This window comes from Hippopotamus amphibius, chromosome 1 (assembly GCF_030028045.1).
Source record: "Hippopotamus amphibius kiboko isolate mHipAmp2 chromosome 1, mHipAmp2.hap2, whole genome shotgun sequence".
NCBI classification, from domain to species: domain Eukaryota; kingdom Metazoa; phylum Chordata; class Mammalia; order Artiodactyla; family Hippopotamidae; genus Hippopotamus; species Hippopotamus amphibius.
In genome coordinates, this window is record NC_080186.1 from 60,038,628 (window position 1) to 60,063,203 (window position 24,576).

General features: G+C 38.7%; 1 protein-coding gene across 4 annotated transcripts in view; it reads left to right on the top strand.

Annotated features, from left to right (window-relative positions):
• Positions 1-7,027: 7,027 nt before the first annotated feature.
• The window catches only part of ZNHIT6 (zinc finger HIT-type containing 6), a 59,732-nt gene continuing 42,183 nt past the window's right edge, over positions 7,028-24,576 (top strand). For 3 of the 4 annotated variants that reach the window (XR_009049906.1, XM_057714300.1, XM_057714288.1), the window contains exons 1-5: positions 7,028-7,891; positions 9,044-9,109; positions 9,193-9,299; positions 9,385-9,470; positions 19,954-20,057. Coding sequence is in view for 3 of the 4 variants with exons in the window: in XM_057714300.1 (XP_057570283.1) it covers positions 7,221-7,891; positions 9,044-9,109; positions 9,193-9,299; positions 9,385-9,470; positions 19,954-20,057 (1,034 nt within the window). In the remaining variant the exon portion in view is untranslated. The remainder of the gene's footprint in view (positions 7,892-9,043; positions 9,110-9,192; positions 9,300-9,384; positions 9,471-19,953; positions 20,058-24,576) is intronic. The other variant, XM_057714310.1, reaches the window with a different exon arrangement.

Below are 24,576 nucleotides of genomic sequence, written 5' to 3' on the forward strand. Positions count from 1 at the left end.
TATCTGAAGAAAACAAAAACACTAATTTGTAAAGACACTTGCACCCCAATGTTCATAGCAACATTATTTACAGTTGCCAAGATATGGAAGCAACCTAATGTCCATCAATAGATGAATGGATAAGGAAGAGGTAGTATGTATGCAATGGAATACTACTCAGCCATAAAAAAGAACAAAATTTTGCCATTTGCAGGAACATGGATAGACTTGGAGGGCATTATGCTAAGTGAAATAAGTCAGACAGATAATGTATGATATCACTTATATGGAATAAGTGGAATCTAAAAAAGAGAACAAACTAGTGAATATAATTGCTACTGAACATGAGTCTATGTGCCCAACACACAGTGAGGTCCAACAATACCAAAACGTCGGAGTTTGGAACAAAGAAAGTTTTATTGCAGGGCCATGCAAGGAGACTGGTGGTGCAGGCCTTAAAAACCCCAAACTCCCCAAAAGCTTTCAGCGAAGCCTTTTATAGGAAAGGTGAGGGAGGGGCATGGTTAGTCATTGCAAACTTCTTGGTGTCAGACCCTTTGTTCTTGAGGTCAGGTCATGGTCAGGTCACAATGTTCCTGTAAACCTCCACCAAAACAAATGTTCTTCTCTGTTCGGACAAGAAAGGGCAAGGACCCAGGGCTCAACTTCTGACATCCGTGGTCCAGGCCCTAACTAAGGGGGAGAGGGGGGTCTCTGCGCGGGCTGGTTACCCTGCCCAGGAGCCTTTGTCCAGCACCCAGTCTGGGTTCTCCTGGCGGCATCCGCAGGGCCAGGTCCCCAGACCCTGCCCAACCTCATCACTGAGGGAGCCAGGCACCTAGGACCCAGCTGGCCCTCAGGCTCCTCAAGCCACCCAAAGAGATACTGGGCTCCCCAGACTGTGACCCATGGGTACTGCCACCGCCATTAGGTTACAGAGGTGGGGGTAGGGGAGAGGTTCACTGCTGCTTCAAGGTGGCCATGGTGAGGGCTCTGGAGCTCTGCAGGACACAGCCCTCAGCCTGTCCCTGGCCCCTCAGCTCACTCACCAGGGAGAAGGCCGAGATCTGCCTCTCACCACGCTCTCTGTCCCGAGGACCACTGCAAGCAGACTGTTGGCAGAGTGGGACCTCTAACCACCAAGTGCTAATGGTCAGGTGCTAATGTTTGCATGCTAATGGCTGCACGCTAATAGCTGTGTGCCCATCCCACATTATATAACAAAAAAGAAGCAAACTCATGGATACACAGAACAAACTACTCGTAACCACTGGGGGGGGGGAGGAGGGGCAATATAAGAGTGGGGGAGTGGGAGGTACAAACTGTTGATTGTAAGGTAGGCTCAAGGATGTATTACACAACACAAGGAATACAGCCAATACTTTCTAACAACTAAATGGAAAGTAACCTTTCAAAATTGTATTAAAAGTTTTTTTTAATTTTTTAAATTTAAACAGTAAAAGCTAACATAAGAAAAAAATAGGCAAAATATTTAAATAAACATTTCACTAATAAGCATTTCACATACAAATGACCAGTAAGCACATGAAAAGATACTCAACATCATTACTAGTCATTAAGAAAATACAAGTTAAATTCACGATGACCTGGGCATATATCCAGACGAAACCATAATTCAAAAAGATATATGCACCCTCAATGTTCACAGCACTATTTACAATAACCTGGATATGGAAGCAACTTAGGTTGCTTGTCCATCAACAGAATGGATAAAGAAGACGTGGTACATATATACAATGCAATATTACTCAGCCATAAAAAAGGAACAAAACTGTGCAATTTGCAGAGATGTGGATGGACCTAGACACTGTCACACAGAGTGAAGTGAGTCAGAAACAGAAAAACAAATGTCGTATAATATCACTTTTTTGTGGAATCTAGAAAAATGACACCGATGAACTTATTTGCAAAGCAGAAATACAGACAGAGAATGGGTGTATGGATACAGGGTGGGGTGGGGGATCAGGTAGGTGGGATGAACTGGGAGAATGGGACTGACATATTTAAACTACTATATATAAAATAGGTAACTAATGAGAACCTACTGTATAGCACGGGGAACTCTACTTAATGCTCTGTGGTAACCTAAATGGGAAGGAAATCCCAAAAAGAGGGAATGTATGTATATGTATAGCTGATTCACTTTGCTGTAAAACAAAAACTAACACATTGTAAAGCAACTAGACTTCAATAAAAATTAACACCAACAACAAAAAAAATAACAGCATATGCAAAGCAAAAAAGAAAAGAAAAATTCACAGTGAGATACCACTATAATCATATTGACTGTACCAAGTTTGGGCAAGGATGCAGAGAAACTGGAACCCTAATATGTTGCCACTGGGAATGTAAAACAGCATAGCTACTTTGGAAAACAATTTGACCATTTCTCAAAAAATTAAACATAAACTTTCCACATGGCCCAGAAATTCCACTCCCAGGTACCTATCTACTTAAGGGAAATGAAAATATATGTATCCACAAAGACTTATATGTGAATGTGGAAGCAGAATTTGTCATAATACCAAACCTGGAAACAATCCAAATGTCCATCAACTTGTAAAGAAATGAACAAAATGTGATATATCCATGCAACAGAATATCATTTGGCAATAAAAAGGAACAAACTACTGATACATGCTACAACATGGATAAGCCTCAAAATTTTTATGCTAAATGAAAGAAGCCAAACTCAAAAGACCACATATTATCATTTCATATGAAACTTCTAGGAATTCCCTGGTGGTCTAGTGATTAGGAGTCCACGATCTCACTGCCAAGGGCCCAGGCTGGATCCCTGGGTCGGGGAACTAAAAGTCCACAACCCGTGCAGTGTGGCCAGAAAAAAATACAAAGAAAGAAACTTCCAAGAAAGGCAAGTCTATAGAGATAGAAAACAGATCAATGGCTGCCTGGACCTGGGGCTGGGAACAGGGATTTACTGCAAATGGAAACTATGGCATTTGGGGGGAAGATGGAAATGTTCTAAAACTGGAATGTAATGATGGTTGCACAACTCTATAAAGTTACTGAATGGTAAATTTATAATAGTAAATTTTAATTCTTATCTGAATTATACCTCAGTGAAGCTGTTAAAAATAGCACACAAGAAAACAATACTATGTATTTCACAAAGACATGAGTTTATATAAGGAACCACATCAGATGCATGAGAGTGAGGGGGAGGGTAATGATAGTGGAGATGTACAAATGGCCAAAACATTAAAGAGAGGGTTGTCGCACATGACAAGAATGTGCCAAGAACTGGGGAATGTGATTATCTCAGCTCTGTCCCCCAGTTTGAAGATAAAACAAGTAAGCTATCATCAGTGGGGCTTTCAAAATTACTACTAGTATAAGGAAAATAATACTTATAATTACAGAACACTTTTCTGTTTAAAAGCTCACATATATTTTCTCATCTAATTCTCAAAACAGCTCTGTGAAATAGGTATAACTATCTCCATTTTACAGATGAAGCAACTAATTGAGACTCGGAGTGGTCACACAGCTAGTGGCTACCAGTAGCTAGCAGCATGTAACTAGGAGATTTAAACCCAGTACTTTCCCACTGTCATCAGAGAACACTGCTCAATCAAATTGGTTTTCCCTCACAACTCCACAACCAGGTTTACACTAAGAGAGCCTACCTCCCTTACTTTGCTGATCCAATCAGACTCTTTTCCCCAGATGTTTGGAATTAGACAATGAGTTTCCATGACTGCATGCACTGAAGATATATAAACCTGAGAGTTGTGGAGTAGCTGTATTTTTTAACAAGTTACACGGAGGAGAGAAACAACTGGCCTTCAAAAAAAGAGCGAAGCAGATTCAGTGACAAAAGGCCCTGTGGCCACCAAGACGAACACACATTCACACTGTGGGAGCCATGAAGAGGTGCCACCCAGATCCCCCTTCAAAGAACTTGATACCCAGCCACAAGAAGTGCAGGCATCAGCCTCCAGCTGTCAGCTCCAGCTGCAGAGAAGCCTATTGCCCAAGATCACACCCTTTCTGGGGCAGCCTGCACTGGGTGACTGAGTGGGGTAAGATATAAAGTATGGAGCAGTTCTGCCTGATGGGGGACACTCAAAAATAAAATGCTTTCTCCAGAGCTACTGAGCAGGCTGGCCAAGGATTTGTCAGACCTGCAGTACAACTTAAATTCTCTCTTTGACCAAACCTGCTTTCTCCTGCTTCCTTTTGCAGGCACAGAACCCTAAAAACTCCTATCGGCATCTGTTTCTCAGTAACCCAACCTGCAACACATCACAACACATACCCACAAGATAAAACTCAGGCTTCTGGGCTTTATGGTTCCTGCCTCTTAAGTGGACACCGCTGCACTTCCTTCCACTTCCCAGCCTTTATCTTAACCAGGCTCAGGTGCAAACAAAAGGCTTTGCCCAAATACACTCAAAATCCTGAGCAAATCATTTTATTTCTCTGGGTCTTCATTTTCTTACCTGTCCACTGAGTGGTCAGGAAAGGCCCTCCTAATCTTCACTCTATGGTCAACCAGACAGTTGATTATGCAGAGCACCTGCTGAGCCACTAAAATCGTTTTAAACATTCCTAATACACATTCTCTCATGGTATTTCAGTCTTAGCTAAAATGCTTCCCTAGAAAGTATTCCCAGCTTTTTTAGCTGTTAAATTGAACTCAACTATGATTTCAGCAGAAGGCTAGCTCCCAAAGTGGGTAGAAGAACTGCACCATGATGTCTGGTGCAGGGATGGGAAACAGATGACAGGGGACAGCTTGAAGGTTTGATCCTAAACTGAAGGAGCAGGGCTTGTCCCTCTACTCCTTTGAGGTAGAAAAAGGAGGGAAAAGGGTTTGAGGAACTGGATAGGAATTCAATGACAACCCCACAAATAACTTCTTCCTCACCTTTCCCTGCTATGTCCATCCTTGCAGGTAGTACACTTGCTCTGTACTCCAACTACCCAAAGTTCTCTCCTCCACAGCCACTCAAGTCTCCCTTTTCCTTAAAAACTGCCATTTAACAATATTACCACAACCTCAGATACCTCTATTAAAACTACAGTGCTACAGTGCTGATTGTTTAACTTAGGTAAGTGATTAGTTGTGATGCTCTCAAGAATCCTTCCTAGTTTAATGACTTTCCCTCCAGTGACTGTGAAAAAAAAAAAACACACAGATTACAAGAACAAATGTAGAAAAATGACAAATATCCAAAATACTCCAAAGTGTTTTTGCTTCTGGTGTATGATTTGTAGTTTCACAACTTTCTCTGTGATCTTAAATGTAAACCCATATGGTTTTACTCTCTTGAGGATAAACACTTCCTCCTCTTACTCTCATCCCCTAAATCTTGTCTTTAGCAAGGCCATGTGGATTCTTTCGGTCATCTAGCCCCTATTCCTAGTATAAACATGTAATCTGGCCTACAAATCTGAGACAGGCTGGGACTCGGGACTTGGGACCCTTTTGCTGCAGTGCTTGCACCTGGACAAAAGTCTCCTGGAGTAACAAAATACAAAGAAACTATGAGAGACTAAAAATAACTGCAGGTGCAGTTGAGGCTAATTATGAACAAGATACAAAAAGACCAAAAACCCAACTGCCACTTCTGAGGAGTCTGGAGCAAAAACAAAGTACTGAGCACACACCCTGCACACAGCACCACCAAGGGTGTAGACAGACCACCTAAGCCACCCCTCAGGCCCAGCCCGGACCCATCCCTACCCTTACCCCATGTAAGGAACCAGCTCGCCCCTGCCCCCTCCCCCACCCAGACCACGACCAACTGTTATTTGTTTTATTGCTCCCTTGTGCTACAGCGCTAGTCCCAATAAAGCCTTGCATGATTTTCTTGTCTGGCCTCTTACCTGTTTCTATTGATTAAGGAGTCCCAAGAACCGTGGTCGTTAACAGGGTTACCAGTCAGACTCTCCGACTCCACGGGCAGCTGGCCCCTCCAAGTATCTGGGAAAAACACTGTCCATGTGACTCCTTTGGAAGCCTCTTCCTCTTAAACCATAAGAAAATCTTACAAAACTTCCCCAACTTACTTCAATGTTTCTCCCAGTGCTAATGAACCAGTGGAGCCCCCACAAAAGTTTCAAAATTCCTTCATTCTGCTCATTCAAAATTCCCATTCCCTGATCAACATGTGAATGAGCGATAACAGCTAAATGCCCTGCAAACCATTACAGGATTTGAGGGAGTGGCACAAAGCAGTCCACAGCTAAAAATCCATTTCTTTGAAGATTCCTTATGCAGAGAGAAAAATATGTATCTTATAGACATTATGTAAAAATCAGGTGAAAATGCCTAATGCCCACTATGTAATAATAATGTATAAAAGTAACTGAAACAGATGCCAGGATATTTTTTGGTTTTGTTTGTGTGTGTGTGTGTGTGTGTGTGTTTTAGATGTTCTAGTCCTGGGGACTGAATTTTTGGCCCGGTCTTTAAACATGTGAGAGAGATATATACTGATACATACGTTCTAAAGAGAATCGTGTAGGACGCTGTACATGGAGAACTGGCTGATGCCTGCCGTCACTGACAAAGAATTTAAAGAACAAAAGTTAATGCCCTCTTCCCTACCTGAAATCGATCAGGATTCCCAGTAACAATAGCGACCATGTGTTGTTTGTTTCATCACTGCTAGCTCATTTCCACCCATGATTACACAATCATCAAAATAAACTAAAAGATTTCTAATACCATCGTCTCTGGAGTACTGCTGAAGAAACTGAAGCATGGAGAGGCGTGATATTAGGTGTATCTTTCATTTTCACACAGGTTTAGAACAGATTAGGGCGGGTCTTCCCGTTCCAAGGCTGTGAGTACTTCGCTTCCCTCCCGCGCGCGTAGCTCCTCTGTTCTCTTTACGCGATAGCTTGAGGCCACGTGCAGAAGGCGCGGCCTACGCAAGGGAAGGGTTTGGCGAAACCCCGCCCAGAAGGCGGGACCACAGTGGGCGTGGCCTCAAGAGGATTTTCCGGAGGATCAGAGTCTGGCTGCCGCAGAGCCGTAAAGAGCTCCACGAGTCGTGAAGTGGCAAGGCGCGGAAGGGTTGCTTTACGACTGTTTGGAAAGACTCGCGGGGCCGGCATTCTTTGCTTGCTACTTCTCGGATCCACACGTGGGCTGCTGTCGGTGTTGCGGCCAGTAACTCATTCCTTTTGGCGTGGACCAGACGTTGAAGGACCGAGTGGCAACGGAGGTCAGGGATCTTGAACTGATGGATTTTGCTGCTGAAAATGAAGAGACGTCGGGAGGAGGTCTCCAGAGTGGAGCTGAAGGGGCGCGGCTAAGTCTGGAGTCAGATGCAGAGAGAGTCAGGGGCACAGTAGGGACGGTGGAGGCCGGCGGTGGAGAGGCGGGGAATGAACTGACCGGAATGGGAAAGACAGGGGAAGGGGAAGAAGGAAGCGGACCAAGAGCAGAGGAGATGCGAGTAGACCTAGCGGTTGTGAAGCAAGAAGTAATGGACTGGTCAGAAATGGAAGAAGGTATGCTGAATGACCAATGGGTAAAGCAGGAGGTGGAGGATGGGCCAGAGGTGAAAGAGGAAAAACCAGGCACATTGGAGGTGAAGCAGGAGATGGATAGTAGTTTGATAGTAAAAGAAGAGAAGGTGGGAGAATCAGAAGTAAAGGAAGAGAAAGTGAAGGTGAAGGAAGAAGTAATGGACTGGCTAGAAGTGAAGGAAGAGAAGAAAGATAGCTTGCAGATTAAACGGGAGGAGATGTTTCTTGACCAGAACGTAAAAAAGGAGGAAATAATGGATGAAGTGTGTGTAAAAGAAGAGAAGTATTTCCCTAAAGAAGAAGTGATGGATGATACAAAGGTAAAAGAAGAGCCTCAGATAAATCCCGCAGTGGGCTCCAAGCGGAAACTGGCCATGTCAAGGTAGGGCAAGGAGGAATCCATTGAGGGAATAAAGCTGTGGAGTCCTCTGTTGTCTAGATTGAAAGAAATTACACTACCAATAGGGTGTGGAATAATGAAATATTAAGGGCCAGTTTAGGTCCCTGGAGCCTGAGTGATTGGGGGCGCGGGGTGCGATTGGGAAGAGAGAGTTTTGTCAGATGACCATAAATTCAGTGAAACTACGTGAGGTTGGTACTAGTGTCCAGTAGCCAAGTTAGGAAGTGAAAATTCTTGCAGCAGAAAACCCTTGGACCAGAATCTGGCTTGACTTAATATGCTCTTGGCTCAGTATTCCTTTGAGAGAGGCTAGGTGTGAGGAAGAGTCTGATAAAATCAATAAGGACAAAGTGGAGTAAGTTAAAATTAGACGAAATACACTTGAACTCACCTGTCTAGTTTCTCTGTGGGTACTATGAATATTTATTGCTTTCGATTTAATTTCTTTATAGTGTGATCATATAGTGGCATAGGAAGTAAGAGTAGCCAGATTCTTGGGACTATTACTGTCTCGAATCTAGTGAGTAAAATAGAAGTAGCTATAGTTTGATTGTCAGTATCCCAAGATACTAAAAGAGAAATTGAAGACAGATGATGGGTAATAGCATTTCTAGATTATTTTGATGCCTGTTCTAGGTTGGATGAGGAGTTGAGGAAGGAAGATGCAACTGCTACTCTCTAAATTTGCCTGGGTCTTATATCTTTTTCTGGTGTGTCTGCCTTTAAGATATCTAAACATAGCTCATGGATTGGACTTACGAGTATGTGCACACACACAGTCATTAACAGTATCAGGGATTACAAGTTAAAATATCAGTGAATGGTCTCATCCTCTGATTATAGTAGAAAAGGAAATCAAAATGAGATTTTTTTTTAATTTAGTACGTTTTCTTGAGTTGCATATCATTAACAACATTGTAAATGTAGTTGTCATTTAGAGACTATTTCCTAGAAGAGAATTTGCTAACGATGTTTGACAGCTATCAAGTATGTCATAAGGGTTACTTGCATCTACTTTATTCACTGTGATTATGGCTGTAAATTGATTGTGATGAGTAATTGACTCGGCATTAAGTTTATAAATAAACATGTAAAATTAATAATTTATTAAAGTTTTACATGGGCTTTTTGTAGGTGTGAAACTTGTGGTACAGAAGAAGCAAAGTACAGATGTCCACGTTGTATGCGATATTCCTGCAGGTATGTATGTCATTTCCTACCCTATTATCTCTGCCTGTACCCTTTTTACCTCAAAGTATAAAAGTACCTCTTTGTCTTTTCAGTTTGCCATGTGTAAAGAAACACAAAGCAGAACTGACATGTAATGGAGTTCGAGATAAAACTGCATATGTTTCAATACAACAGTTTACTGAAATGAATCTCCTAAGTGGTAAGCCATCTTATGCATAGCAGATTGATGCTTCCTGGCCATTGGCATATATAATATGTTTATTTTTCTATTTTGTAATTTGTAGATTATCGACTTTTGGAAGATGTGGCAAGAACAGCAGACTATATATCTAGAGATGCTTTCTTGAAAAGACCAATAAGCAATAAACATGTAAGTATTTTTTCTGATCCCTTCCAGTTAGAATTTCTTCTAATTGATTAAATTCTTTTTTTTCCCCCTTCAAATATATTAAATGGCTGCTATGATCCAGGGCTGTTCCATTTACTAGATACACAGCGGTGACCAAAACAAAGTCTTTCCCCTCATGGAGCTTATGTTGTAGCGGGAGAGACAGGAAATGAGTAGAGGAACAAATATAATTTCAGATAGAGTTAAGTGCATGTGGAAGATAAGACACAAGAAATTAAAGAAAATGAAAACTGTGTTTGTTTGCCGGGGGAAGGGGTTGTGAGGGTACTATTTTCCGTGCAAGTAGTCAGGAGATGCTTCTCTGAGAGGAGACATTTAAGGAGTGATCTGAATGATGAAAATGAGGCAGTCATGTGAACGTTTGGAGGAAGACTTTCCAGTTAGAAACAAAAGCAAAAGTAAAGAATGAGTCAGGGGTAAAGTTAGTGTGTTTGAGGAGTTAAAATAGGGGCAAGGTGACTGAAGCGTAGTTGCATGAGGAACATGTGAACGTGAGGTTAAAGAAACTAGTGATGGCTCCTAATGTATTCAAAGTAAAAATGGAACCAATGGGAGGATATATTGAGCATGTTTCCTTTTTGAAAGATCACTTTTGCTGCTCTCTGGAAAGTGGACTTGAGTAGGCAAGAGTGGAAGATTAGAAGCTGGGAGACCAGTTACAAGGCTATTGTGGTTCCAGTCAGAGATGATGCTGTTAAAATTATTGGAAAGTGATTGGATTTGAATTTTGGAGGACGAGCTAACAGGACTTGCTGTTTTAATATACTTAATTTTCAAACTCTTTCATCCCTTTTTCATTCCTTAGGCACTGTGCAAAATTAAAAGCTTACATATTTGAAATATTTTGCAACTGCTATTCTGAGATTTCTTTGGTAATGTTAAATCACATCATGGAATTGTGTTCATTTTTCAATACCATTTTGGTATTGGAGTTGCGGAATTTTAATACCTTTTAAACAGTTTATTTTATTGGTATTATTGGTATAGACATTACACATATCTGAAAGACAAATTACCATGCATCGTCTTTTTTTTTCCTTAAGCTTAATTAGACAATTAAATTCTACTTAAAAGATAAATTTCTTTTTAAATTTTTTCTTTTTGTGAAATATGGCATGCATATAAAAAAGCCTAAGGTAGAAATACACCATTTAATGAATAATTTTGGAGTGACCATCCATTTAACTAACACCTAGGTCTAGAATTAGAACATTATCAGCTTCTCAAAAGTTCCTGCCACCAGCTTATGCCCTTTCCTGAACCATTCTAATTTCTACATTTTCTGTAATAAATGGACTCTGGGTTTTCTAAATTTTAGGAACGGTGCTATGGTGAACACTTTTGTTTAGGAATTGTGATTTGCTTATACATATGTTTCTCTAGGGTTTATACCTAGAAGTGGAATTGCTTTGTTGTGGGGTGTGCATATCTTCAATTTGACTATATGTTACCAAAACATTTGCCAAAGTGGTGATACCAGTTTATACTCACAGTAGTGTTTAAGTATACCTATTGTCACATCCTTTCCAATGCTTGACTTGGTCAGAGTTTTTGAATTTTGGCTGTTGTTATTTTATTATGATTTTTAATTTGCAGTTGTCTGATTCTTAATGAGATTGAGCACTTTTACAATATGTTATTGGCTGTTTGGGTATTCTCCTTTGTGGTATGCCTGTTAAGTGTTTTGCTCATCTTTTCATTGGTCAATTGTTTTTTCTTACTGGTTTATAGTAATTTTTTGTGTTTTTAGATGCTAGTTCATAGTTGGTTGTATGTGTTATAAATTCCTTCTTTCATTCTGCAGCTTGTTTTTTTACTCACTTTAGTGTCTTATGGTAAACAAATGTTCTTAATTTTTTTTTTTCATAAATTTATTTATTTATTTATTTATTGGCTGTGTTGGGTCTTCGTTGCTGCACACGGGCTTTCTCTAGCTGTGGCGATCGGGGGCTGCTCTTCATGTGGTGCGCGGGCTGCTCATTGCGGTAGCGTCTCTTGTTGCAGAGCACAGGCTCTAGGTGCGTGGGCTAGTTGCGGCACATGGGCTCAATAGTTGTGGCTCATGGGCTCTAGAGCGCAGGCTCAATAGTTGTGGCTCACGGGCTTAGTTGCTCCGCGGCATGTGATATCTTCCTGGGTCAGGGATCGAACCTGTGTCCCCTGCATTGGCAGGTGGATTCTTACCCACTGCGCCACCTAGGAAGTCCCCTTAATTTTAATATGGTAAAAATTGTCATATGTTTCCTTTATAGTTAATAGTTTTGTGTGTTTATAAAGAAATCCTTCCCTAACTTAAGATTATGAAACTATTCTCCTGTAACTATTTTCCAAAAGCTTTATAGTATTGCATCTCCCATTAATGTCTATAAACGTGGAATTGATTTTTGTCATGTGAAGTGGAGGTCCTATTTAAATTTCCACATGGATAATCTACTTTTTCTAGCACCATTTATTCCCTACTGCTCAGCAGGACCATCTTTGTCATATACCAAGCGTCTGTATATGCTTGCGTCAGTTTCTGGCCTGTCTGTTCATTCTGTTGGTCCTCTTATCTATCCACACCAACACTCAATACTCTCAACTGTTGAGGTCTTTTACTGAAATTTGCTGAAAGAGTACGTCCTCCCACTTGTTCATTTTTTAGAGCATAGCCATTTTTCTAGAATATTTTCTAGAGTATTTTATAGAATATGGCTATGGTTCTTTGTAATTTTATACAAATATGAAAAATCAGCTTATTGATTCTACAGTCCTGCCTTCCCCACCTGGGAATTTCGTTAGGGGTTACATTTATCTTGTAAAGTTACTTGAGTGATCAGATATCACAGCATTGATTGTTTAAATCCTTGACTGTTGTATCTCTGCATTTATTTGGTTCTTTAACATCTCTATAATTTTCTTAGTGAAGGTCTTGCCCATTTTTGTTTAACTTATTATTGGGCATTTTATTTTTTCCTACTATTTTAAATAGTAATTTCTTTTTAATTTTTTATTATCTCTTTGGTGGTATTTAGGAATGAGATTTGTTGTTTTCTGTTTTATAGTAGTAACCATATTAAAATCTATCCCAATACCTTGTCTATCGATTCTTTGAGATTTTCTCTATAAACAGTTCATCACAATTTGTTTCTGTCTTTCTGTCCTTATTCTTTTATCTCTTTTTCTTGCCTTACTGGAGTAGCTAGGACTTCCAATAATGTCAAATAGTAGTGATGATAGTAGATATTTATGTTGTAAGTCGAAGTCCACCCCTAGGTTTGATGATTTGCTGGAAGGATTCAGCGGATGCAACATACAATTGTATTCATGGCTAAAATTTATTACAGTGAAAGGATAAAAGCAAAATTAGTAAAAGGAAAAAGTGTATGGGGCAAAGTCTGTAGGAATCCAGCCACAAGCTTCCCAAAGTCCTCTCCTATTGGAGTCACATTGTACACAGTTAATTCCTCGGGCAGTGGGTTGTGATAACTAACGTTTGAAGTTATCGTCTACCAGGGAAATCCACTGCCCCAAGGTTTTTTGTTTGTTTTTAATATATATCTTTTAGTATTTCCCTTTTTTTAATTTATTTATTTTTTGGCTGTGTTGGGTCTTCGTTGCTGCGTGCGGGGTTTCTTTAGTTTCGGTGAGCGGGGTCTGCCTTTCGTTGTGGTGTGCGGCCTGCTCATTGCCATGGCTTCTCTTGTTGCGGAGCACGGGCTCTAGGTGCATGGGATTCGGTAGTTGCGGCACATGGGCTCAATAGTTGTGGCTCACGGGCTCTATGAGCACAGGCTGAACAGTTGTGGTGCACAGGCTTAGTTTCTCCTTGGCATGTGGGATCTTCCTGGAGCAGGGATCGAACCCGTGTCCCCTGCATTGGCAGGCAGATTCTCAACCACTGCGCCACCTAGGAAGCTCTTGCCCCAAGGTTTTTATTGGGGGCCAATTGCAGAAGCACTCTCGGCCTAGCACTTGCCAGAAGGGAAGCAGATAAAACCACATTTGTGTACAATTTCAGCACAGTGAACCACTCTTATCATTTTAGAAAAAGTTTTATGTTACTGTAGGGTCCATTTACCAGTCAGTCAAATTCCCAGACACCAGCCAAGAGCCAACCTTGCCAACAAAAGTTTCAAAGGATAATAGTCTCGGGCCCGATATATTAACTCTTTTCTGCATCTTTGTTTCATAACTCCTGATCATAAAGGGAAAACTTTCAAGATTTCACCATGATGTTTGCTTTTAAATTTTTTGTAAATATAGTTTGATATCTAGATTAAAGAAGTTCTATTCCGAGTTTGCTAACAGATGTTAACATGAATGATGGTTATATTGTATCAAATGCTTTTTCTGTATTTCATTATTTAGTCTTTTAACATATAATATTGTAGTAAGAATATTAATAACAGTATTTTAATCAATTTTCTATTTTAAGCTAAACTTGTATGATGTATTATTATTGTATCATGCTTTTTTAACTTTACAAAAATTCAGTTGTATTCTGTATGTGTACATATTATCCATTCATGCACTTTGCATTTCTGTTCATGAGTCAGATGACTTCTAATTTTCCTTTTTGGTATTCTTAGGTTTCTATATCAGTGTGATTCTAGTTTCATAAAATTGTTTGGGAATGTTCCCATTTTGTTCCTGCATGCATTAACTAACATTGGGATTATTTCTTCCTTGGGAATTTGGTAAAATTTATTAAAGGGCTCCTGAAGTTTATTCTTTACCATATATGGAACTGTTCAGGTTTTCTCTGTCTTTTTTTTTTTTTTTAAGCTCTTCATTGGCATATAATTGCTTTACACTCTTGTACCAGCTTCTGAGGTACAGCAAAGTGAATCAGCTGTATTTATACACATATCCCCATATCCCCTCCCTCCCACGACTCCTCCCCACCCTCCCTGTCCCGGCCCTCCAAAGCATCACCCATCATCGAGTTGATCTCCCTTTGTTATACAGCAAGTTCCCACTAGCTATCTGTTTTACAGTTGGTAGTGTATATATGTCTATGCTGCTGTCTCACTTCATCCCAGCTTCCCCTTCGCCCCCTGCCACCACAGCCCCGTGTCCTCCAGTCCATTCTCTGCATCTGCATCCTTATTCTTGCCCTGTCACTGGGTTCATCACTGCTTTTTTTTTTTTCAGATTCCGTATATATGAGTTAGCATACAGTATTTGTTTCTCTCTTTCTGGCTCATTTCACTCTGTATGACACACTCTAGGTCTATCCACCTCATTACATATAGCTCCATTTCATTCCTTTTTATGGCTGAGTAATATTCCATTGTATATATGTGCCACGTCTTCTTTATCCATTCATCTATTGAAGGGCGTTTAGGTTGCTTCCATGTCCTGGCTATTGTAAGTAGTGCTGCAGTGAACATTGGGGTACACGTTTCTTTTGGATTATGGTTTTCTCTGGGTATATGCCCAGTAGTGGGATTACTGGATCATATGGTATTTCTGTCTTTAGTTTTTTAAGGAACCTCCAAACTGTTTTCCATAGTGGCTGTACCAACTTACATTCCCACCAACAGTGCAGGAGAGTTCCCTTTTCTCCACACCCTCTCCAACATTTATTGTTTCTAGATGTTTGGATGATGGCCATTCTGACCAGTGTGAGGTGATACCTCACTGCGGCTTTGACTTGCATTTCTCTAATGATGAGTGATGTTGAGCATCTTTTCATGTGTTTCCTGGCCATCTGTATGTCTTCTTTGGAGAAATGTCTATTTAGGTCTTCCGCCCATTTGTGGATTGGGTTATTTGCTTTTTTGATATTAAGCTTCATGAGCTGCTTGTATATTTCGGAGATTAATCCTTTGTCCATTGCTTCGTTGGCAAGTATTTTCTCCCATTCTGAGGGTTGCCTTCTTGTCTTGTTGATGGTTTCTTTTGCTGTGCAAAAGCTTTTAAGTTTCAATAGGTCCCATTTGTTTGTTTTTTATTTTATTTCCATTATTCTAGGAGGTGGGTCCAAAAGGATCTTGCTTTGATGTATGTCATAGCTTTTCTCCTATGTTTTCCTCTAAGAGCACTTGCTTTGTTTTGTTGTTTGTTTTTGTTTTTCTTCTTGTCTTTTGGACTGAGAAATTTTTTGTCCTTTGAATTTTTCTATCAGTTAGAAGTTATGCATCCTTTTTCTATTCTTTCATGGGTTAGCCCAAATATTACATGCATACTTCATTTACCAGTATCTGAAGTTAATCAGTACCTTAACCCTGTGCTTAGACAATGCAATGACCTTAGAACAGGAGTTGCCAAACTCCTCATGTAAATCTTTTTTCTAGAGCTTATGGTTCCCGTCACAGCTACTCAACTCTGCCACTGTAGCAAATGAGCAGCCATGAATAGTACATAAACAAATGTACAGGGCTGTATTCCAGCAAAATTTGTTTATAAAATTAGGCAACAGGCAGGATTTGGCTCTAGTTTGCCAGAAGTTACCTTAGAACACTTAAATTCCATTTAATACTCTACAGACTTTTTGCATTGTTTTCATGTATTTAAATTATCTTCTTTTTTTAATCTCCATGAAGTACTTACTGTTTTATCCAGTCAGTGTTTATTATGGTTTATCTTCATATTTCCCACTTTCTTCCTCTTTATTTCTTATGCCATCATCTTAGACTTTCTGAGAGATACCTTTCTACCTCAAGTACATCTTTGCAAATATACTTTAGAGAAGGTTTACTGGTTGCCAGCACTTAGATTACTCTATCAGCTTTTGTTTGATTCACTCTTAAATGATTTTTCTCTATAGAATTCTGGGTTCAAAATTTTTCTTCCATTGTCTATGGCTTCCATTTTTATTCTTGTAAAGTTGTCTGTCATTTTTAACTGCTTTGAAATCTCTTTTCTCTGGATGCATTCTTTTTATCTTTGGTGTTCTGCATTTTTACTATACTGTGAAGATGCGCACTTCTTTTTATTTATATTACTTGAGAATTTTTAGGTTTCTGAATCAGTGGAGTGTTTTTCATCAATTCTGGGAAATTATCAGCTCATTGCTATTAAAATATTACCTCTGCCTTATTCATTCTCTCTTCTTCTAAAACTACCTTTAAATGTGGCTTAGGCCTTCTCTTTTCATCATACCTATCCCTTAACCTCTCCTGATGTTGTTATCTTTATCTCTAATGCAATCTGAAAGATTTTAGTTTGGCTTAATTCTTTAAAAAATCTGTTGTCACTTTTTATAGTTTCTCTTCGCTGCAGATATATTCAAACTTTCTTTTATTCCTTTAAGTTTTGCAGAGCAGTTCTGTAACCTGTGTGTGATTTTTATAGTATCTGAATATATAGAGAGCTACATCTTTTTCTCTTTTGGCTCCTGTACACTGAGGCTTGTTTTCTTTGTTTGTGCTTGTTTATTTTTTGTTGAGTACTACTTTTTTTCTTTAAAAATTATTCGTGGGGAAAATAGAAAGGAATATCAATGGAATAGAATAGAGAACCCAGAGGTAAACCCAAGCACATATGGGTACCTTATCTTTGACAAAGGAGGCAAGAATATACAATGGAACAAAGACAGCCTCTTCAAGAAGTGGTGTTGGAAAATTGGACAGCAACATGTAAAAGAATGAAATTAAAACACTTCTTAACACCATACACAAAAATAAACTCAAAGTGGATTAAAGACCTAAATGTAAGGCCAGACACTATAAAACTCCTAGAGGAAAACATAGGCAGAACACTCTATGACATACATCAAAGCAAGATCCTTTTGGACCCACCTCCTAGAATAATGGAAATAAAATCAAGAATAAACAAATGGGACCTACTGAAACTTAAAAGCTTTTGCACAGCAAAAGAAACCATCAACAAGACAAGAAGGCAACCCTCAGAATGGGAGAAAATACTTGCCAACGAAGCAATGGACAAAGGATTAATCTCCGAAATATACAAGCAGCTCATGAAGCTTAATATCAAAAAAGCAAATAACCCAATCCACAAATGGGCGGAAGACCTAAATAGACATTTCTCCAAAGAAGACATACAGATGGCCAGGAAACACATGAAAAGATGCTCAACATCACTCATCATTAGAGAAATGCAAGTCAAAGCTGCAGTGAGGTATCACCTCACACTGGTCAGAATGGCCATCATCTAAACATCTAGAAACAATAAATGTTGGAGAGGGTGTGGAGAAAAGGGAACTCTCCTGCACTGTTGGTGGGAATGTAAGTTGGTACAGCCACTATGGAAAACAGTTTGGAGGTTCCTTAAAAAACTAAAGACAGAAATACCATATGATCCAGTAATCCCACTACTGGGCATATACCCAGAGAAAACCATAATCCAAAAGAAACGTGTACCCCAATGTTCACTGCAGCACTACTTACAATAGCCAGGACATGGAAGCAACCTAAACGCCCTTCAATAGATGAATGGATAAAGAAGACGTGGCACATATATACAATGGAATATTACTCAGCCATAAAAAGGAATGAAATGGAGCTATATGTAATGAGGTGGATAGAACTACAATCTGTCATACAGAGTGAAGTAAGTCAGAAAGAGAAGGACAAATATTGTATGCTAACTCATATATACAGAATTAAAAAAAAATGGTACTGATGAACCCAGTGACAGGGCAAGAATAAGGATGCAGATGCAGAGAATGGACTGGAGGACACGGGGCTGTGGTGGCAGGGGGCGAAGGGGAAGCTGGACAAAGTGAGAGAGTAGCATAGACTTATATACACTACCAACTGTAAAACAGATAGCTAGTGGGAACTTGCTGTATAACAAAGGGAGATCAACTCAGTGATGGGTGATGCCTTAGAGGGCCGGGACAGGGAGGGTGGGGAGGAGTCGTGGGAGGGAGGGGATATGGGGATATGTGTATAAATACAGCTGATTCACTTTGCTGTACCTCAGAAGCTGGTACAAGAGTGTAAAGCAATTATATTCCAATAAAGAGCTTAAAAAACTTATTTGTGGGAATTTTTTGAAGGTTAGAACAAACGGGCCTTCTTTTATTTTACCAGGTAGCTAAGAACATTGCAGATCTGGACTATCTGAAACCAAGTTGAAAGTGTAAGATTGCATTAACCACACAAGGCAAATCATTTCATATATACAATGTGGTTATGGGCTAGCCTTTGCTAGCACAACTTCTAATGGATTTTTTTTGTCCCCTTTTTCCTGCTCTTTCAGTCAGACTAATACAAAATTCCTAGCATGCTCTGAGCGTAGGGTTTATTTCTCGTGACCCTTATCCTGAGGGTGCATTATTCTGTGACTCAACTTCATTTGAGAGGGGTTCCTACAAGATTACTGGATCTTGACTCTGACCCTCTTTCTGAGGAGGCTCTTGAAAGGGGAAGCATATGTTTGCCAGAATTAACAAAAGTGACTTCATTGCTTTTTGCTAACTTCTCTGAGTTTTCACTTTTCATTAAATATTTGCCTATAGTTTCCTGTTTCTGTCAGTTCTTCAATGCTTTTAAGGTGATGTTTTAAAATATTTTAAAATAAGGAATATATATATGTACACAAATATGTACATATACACAAATGTATATATATACACATGTATATATATATTTCACACATATATGTGTATATACACATATGTGTGTGTGTGTGTGTGTGTATTTCCCCACCTTATCTGGCATTCGTAGATGTTTTCAGTAGGAGAGTTGGACCTTATAATCACTGCCATTACTGGAACCAAAGTTCCATATGGTGTAAAATTTCATGTAATTTCTTAAGTCATTTTCCTACTTAGCCAGTGATAGCTCACCCTTCTAACTGTTTGCATTGCAAGGTCTAGATCCCACTCACAACGAAAAAAACTTGCATTTATACTTTGCCACTTCTTTGAGTGATCTTTCTTCTTTCTTGATGACATTACTTCCTTCACTACTCCCTGGAGTTGACTAATTCAGCTCAACCAACCTTCGTGATCAGTGGAGTAACACATGTCAGAGCTAGAATTCTCATATCCCATTTTGTACTTCCTACATTGGTGGCTACTTTAGGTTAAGCCCTGTACTAGGCAGCGCCATAGTTCCTCCCCTGAATGAGCTACCTGCCTAGTAATAGAAGCAGGCATATATATAGCTAACTATGGTATGAAACCATCAGTAAAAAAAAAGAAAGAACTGTATAGGTAATCCCTGTGATTGTTAAAACCTGTATTTTTTTAAATCCCCTTGAAATTCTTCTTTTGGCTTATAGAGTAAATGGTTAAAAGCACAGGCTCTGGAATTAGGCAGACCTGGATTTGAATGCAGGCTTTACATCTCGGTAATAGCTGAAATAGCAGAAATGGGAGTAATAGTACCTGCCTCATAGCATTGTGATAATTAAATGAGACATTGTGATTTTGTGCAGTTTGTGAAACAGAAGTACTCAATAAATCTTAACTACTGTGTTTTGAACATTGTTTTATGTGCTTTTGGAATTTAAGGCATTTTAAAATTTTTCTGGTTTTGGTTCTTAGATGTACTTTATGAAAAATCGTGCTCGAAAGCAAGGTATTAACTTAAAACTTCTACCCAATGGATTCACCAAAAGGAAAGAAAATTCAACATTTTTTGATAAGAAGTAAGTTTCTGACTTCTTTCTTAGTATATCAGATGTTCTGATTTGATTAGAAACATCTTTTAAGGTTTGATTTGCTGTGGAACATTGCTATTCAAAGTGTGGTCTGTGAGGTGTTTGTTATTGGTACAGAGCAAGATGACTGCACAAATTGGAAATAAGCTTTTAGGAACTTATGCCAGTTTTATGTCATGTGACTTTAAGAACATTTTGAGTTTGCTGTATGTGTGAAAGAGGGAGAGAGAGAACGTGTGTATCTTTTTCCCTCTGAGACCTAAGATAGCATGGAAGTATTTTAGAAGCTTCAGTGACAAAGCAATAAGTCAAAGCAGAATTCCTGCATATTTTTAAACAGAATAGCTTGACTTTTGTAATCCTTTCCACTTTGGGATTCCAAATAGGATTTCATTTGAGTGATGGAGAAGAAAGGGGACTTGGAAAACATTTACTCTGTAATGAATCTGTGAATACAGATAATACATTAGAGATTAGTTTTCTATTCCCTGAAAGTGCTGGGTCAAAAAGGCCCGATTAGTACAAGGAGAAAAGGATCCCGAAGTACTGTTAAGTAGCCCGCTAAATTATTGGATAATACCTTTCAAAACTCAGTATTCTGAATTTAGAGTCAAAAAACCTGAGGGAGTCCCTCCCTCTTCAGCCTCTTAGGGACTGTGAGGCCTTGAGCAAATTACTTCTTTTCTCTGGGCTTCATCTGTGTAATGGTGGGGATTGTACTGGGTAAACTCTAAGGTTCCCTTACAGTTTTACTGTGTAAATTGGAAAGACAGAGAACCATCAGAATGATCATTATTCTAATAAAGCTTCCACCTTTCCAAAAGATGTTATATTGTTAAAGAATGGTGTTATCCGCTTATTTTATGTGTTTCAAGACAAATATTTGTAGAGGTGAGTTTTCCACTTTTTTTGGTTGATGTCCAGGAGGAAAGTAATACTTTGCATTTATCAAATATGAGGTGATTCTTTTGTGTATTTTGAAACTGACATATTTAGAAATTGACATAATTTGTTTGAATTTTAGGGTAATTGGTTTGTGCCATCTCAAATGTGAAATGTATTCCTGTTTTATGAAAGAAACCATTCAGAATGGTTTTACTACTTTAATATAACCTCACATGTAAAATTTTGGGGTCTTTAGATACATGAATGTATGTGGGAAGTTTTTTCCGAGAATACTACATTCAGTGTGTTTTCTGGGTTTAGAATACGAATTTATACTGTTATTTTGGAACACCTAACATCTCTGAAATGGCAAATTGGACTCTTCTTGCATTATGCCTTTTACTCGTGACTTTATAATGATTTAGGCTTGGTTTTCTTTTATTTTTAGTGTCTTCCCATGGGAAGATTAGCAACATAGTACACAATAGACTTTAGAGTCAGTTTAAGCTGTATTCGCATCTGTAAAATGGAGCTAATGATAGCTAATGTGTAGTCATGAACTTAAAGTATTAATTTACCTAGACGCTCACTGGAGTGTAGGAAGGAATCAGCATATAGTAGCAATTGTAAAGGTAATACATCCTCATCATAAAAAAGTTTAAAGGAAAAATAGCATCCGTAATTCCACTGATGATATTTCATGTTTCCTTTAATCATGTTTCCTTCTTTTTTCAGTTAGTAAGTAAAACATGTTAAATATTTATATAAAAGTAAAAGAAGTTACATGACTCTCCTCCAGTTAAACATTATTCATATTTATGAGTAAAGGCACACACTGTTTTTTCTACAGCTAGCTTTTTTCTATTTAACAATATATTATGGACCTCTTACTTGTTAATGCAAATCTGCCTGGCTTTGTTTAAATAGCATATTTCAACTATGACTACTATATCCTAATTTATTCAATTATTCCCATATTCATGAACATTTAGCTTATTTCTAGATTTTAATTATTACAAATAATGCTGTTATAAACATCCTTGAAGAAATTATTTTGTGTGCTTATGTGACTTTCTGTATGGTCAGTTCCTAGAAAGTAGAATTACTGGATCAGAGACTACATGCATTTATACTTTTGAGAGAAACTCCAAATTGTCCTCCCCAAAAAAGCACCACTTTGTACCTTCCACAAAAATGTATGAGTGCCTATTTTAGTTATACTGCACTTTAATTGAATATTATTAAACTTTTTTGCATATCTGATTAGAGGTTGAACTCTTGAATTTTTTCATTTAAGATGTGCCTGTTTATATCTCATCTTGATCTGTTGCATGCATTGTAAATGTTTTCAGCAGTCTTTTCACCCTTAATTTTGTCTTCCAGTCATTTTTAAGAGTTGTAAAAGAAATTCTATAAAATGTAGAGATAGTAAAATGGAGTGGTTAAGAGCACAAACTGGAGGTAGGCTGACTGAGTTCAAATTTCTGACCAGCCTTTTCCTAGCCATCTGATATTAAGCTAAGCCACCTAACTTCTTTGTGTTTCAGTTTCCTCATCTATAAAGTAGGGCTAGTAATAATAAACTAGGGATAAGGCAGTTTTCATTTCCTTTTGTAGTAAATGAGAATACATATTTAAACATCTCACTAGCACTGAGTTGTCTCTTTTTAAAAAAAAATTCATTGCTATTTTGAAGGAGAAAATGATATTTTACTTTGCTTTTATTTAATTGCTACTGAGATATGGAATATTTGCTCACATGTTTCACAGTAATATTTTGAATTCGTGTAAAGTTTGACTTAATCCAGTCCGTGGTAGTAAGATGATCTTTCTTTCTTAGAACTATTTTGGTGAAATAAATAATTCATATCTATGGAACAGAATTTTTCCATTTATCCTTTGTTAAATTGCCCATTATTATTTTTAAATGGAAAATGATCTTGCCACAAACTGAATTTAAAATGCCTGTATTTGGATGTTCAGTGAATAATAAAGCATTAACGTGAGTTCCCAGTTAGTTGATAGTCATACTTAGAATATTCTGCGTAGTTGGTTGATAGTCAGCTTGGAAATCTCTTTAGTGTGTTCCTATATTTTGTTCATTCTTGTTTAACATTTTCATCAGTGGTTTAGATCATGATTGCCTTTCTTGCCACTGCTGATGTTTTGAGCCAGGGAGTTCTTTGCTGTGGGAGACTGACATGTGCATTATAGGATATTTAGCAGCATCCCTGGCCTCTACCCACTAGATGTTGATAACACACACAGACACACACATCCCGCTGTTGTGACAATAAAAAGTGTCTCTAGAAATTGACAGACATCCCCTGGGGTGGGGTCAGTGGAGAGAGGCAAAATTTGAGAACCACTGATTGAGATGCATACAGAAGACATACTTATTGAACTTGATGTTTGGCAAGATCAAGATTGCAGAAAATTTTGATTGCTAAAAGGTTGTATATAAGTAACAAATAAGTATATATGGTTCTGTACTTTACTTTTGGCGGGGGACGGGGGGAAATGAAGAAAGGCATTTAGAAGTACCTTCTTTGTGATACCTGTGTTTTCTCAAACATTCATATGAAAGTGATAAAAATTGTAGGTGATCGTACTGTTATGTGCTGGAAGGAGGGAAGGAGGGGATACTACATCTTACCAAAGAATTATTTTTACCTTCCACATCCCAGGTTTTCTGTTTTTAAGAGACTTGTTTTCAATGCTTTTTTTTTTTTAATTTATTTATTATTTATTTAATTGGCTGTGTTGGGTCTTTTTTTTTTGCTGTGCATGGGCTTTCTTTTTAGTTGCAGTGATCAGGGGCTACTCTTCGTTGTGGTGCGCGGGCTCCTCATTGCCGTGGTCTCCCTTGTTGCAGAGCACGGGCTCTAGGGGCGTGGGCTTCCGTAGTTGCAGCACATGGGCTCAATAGTTGTGGCTCATGGGCTCTAAAGCGCAGGCTCAGTAGTTGTGGTGCACGGGCTTAGTTGCTCCGAGGCATGTGGGATCTTCCTGGAGCAGGGATCAGACCCATGTCCCCTGCATTGGCAGGCGGATTCTTAACCACTGCGCCACCTAGGAAGCCCTCAATGCTTTTTTAAACTTTAAAAAGTGGTTAAGGTTTTGACTGAGGTAGACCTGAATTTGAATATTGCCTCTGCATTTGGTACATGTTAGATGACCTCGGGCAAGAGCGAATTTACGGGGTTGTTGAGGGGAGTAAATGAAATAATACCTAAATACCTGGCACTTAGATGGTGAACAATGATCATAAAAGATCTACATTCTCTCGCTGGAAATCTTTGGGGATATGTACATTTACTATATTATATTCATCCCTAGTAGATCTGGGACAGCATTATATAATCAAACAGTACTATTTCTGCAGTGAAACCTATAAATGTTTACTTTATAATAGGGAAAATAATGACTAAAGAAGCTCAGTCAGGTTTTTGCTGCTGGAGGAGTTATGAAAATCTTTCAATTTCAGAGATTCAGGATTTGGAATTGTTTATATGTGATCTTGGTCCTGTACTAAGATTATTATAATTACTCACTAGGTATTAAATTGATCTTTTGCTTGTTTAAGCAACTTTGAGCTACAATACACACAAAAACTCAAATT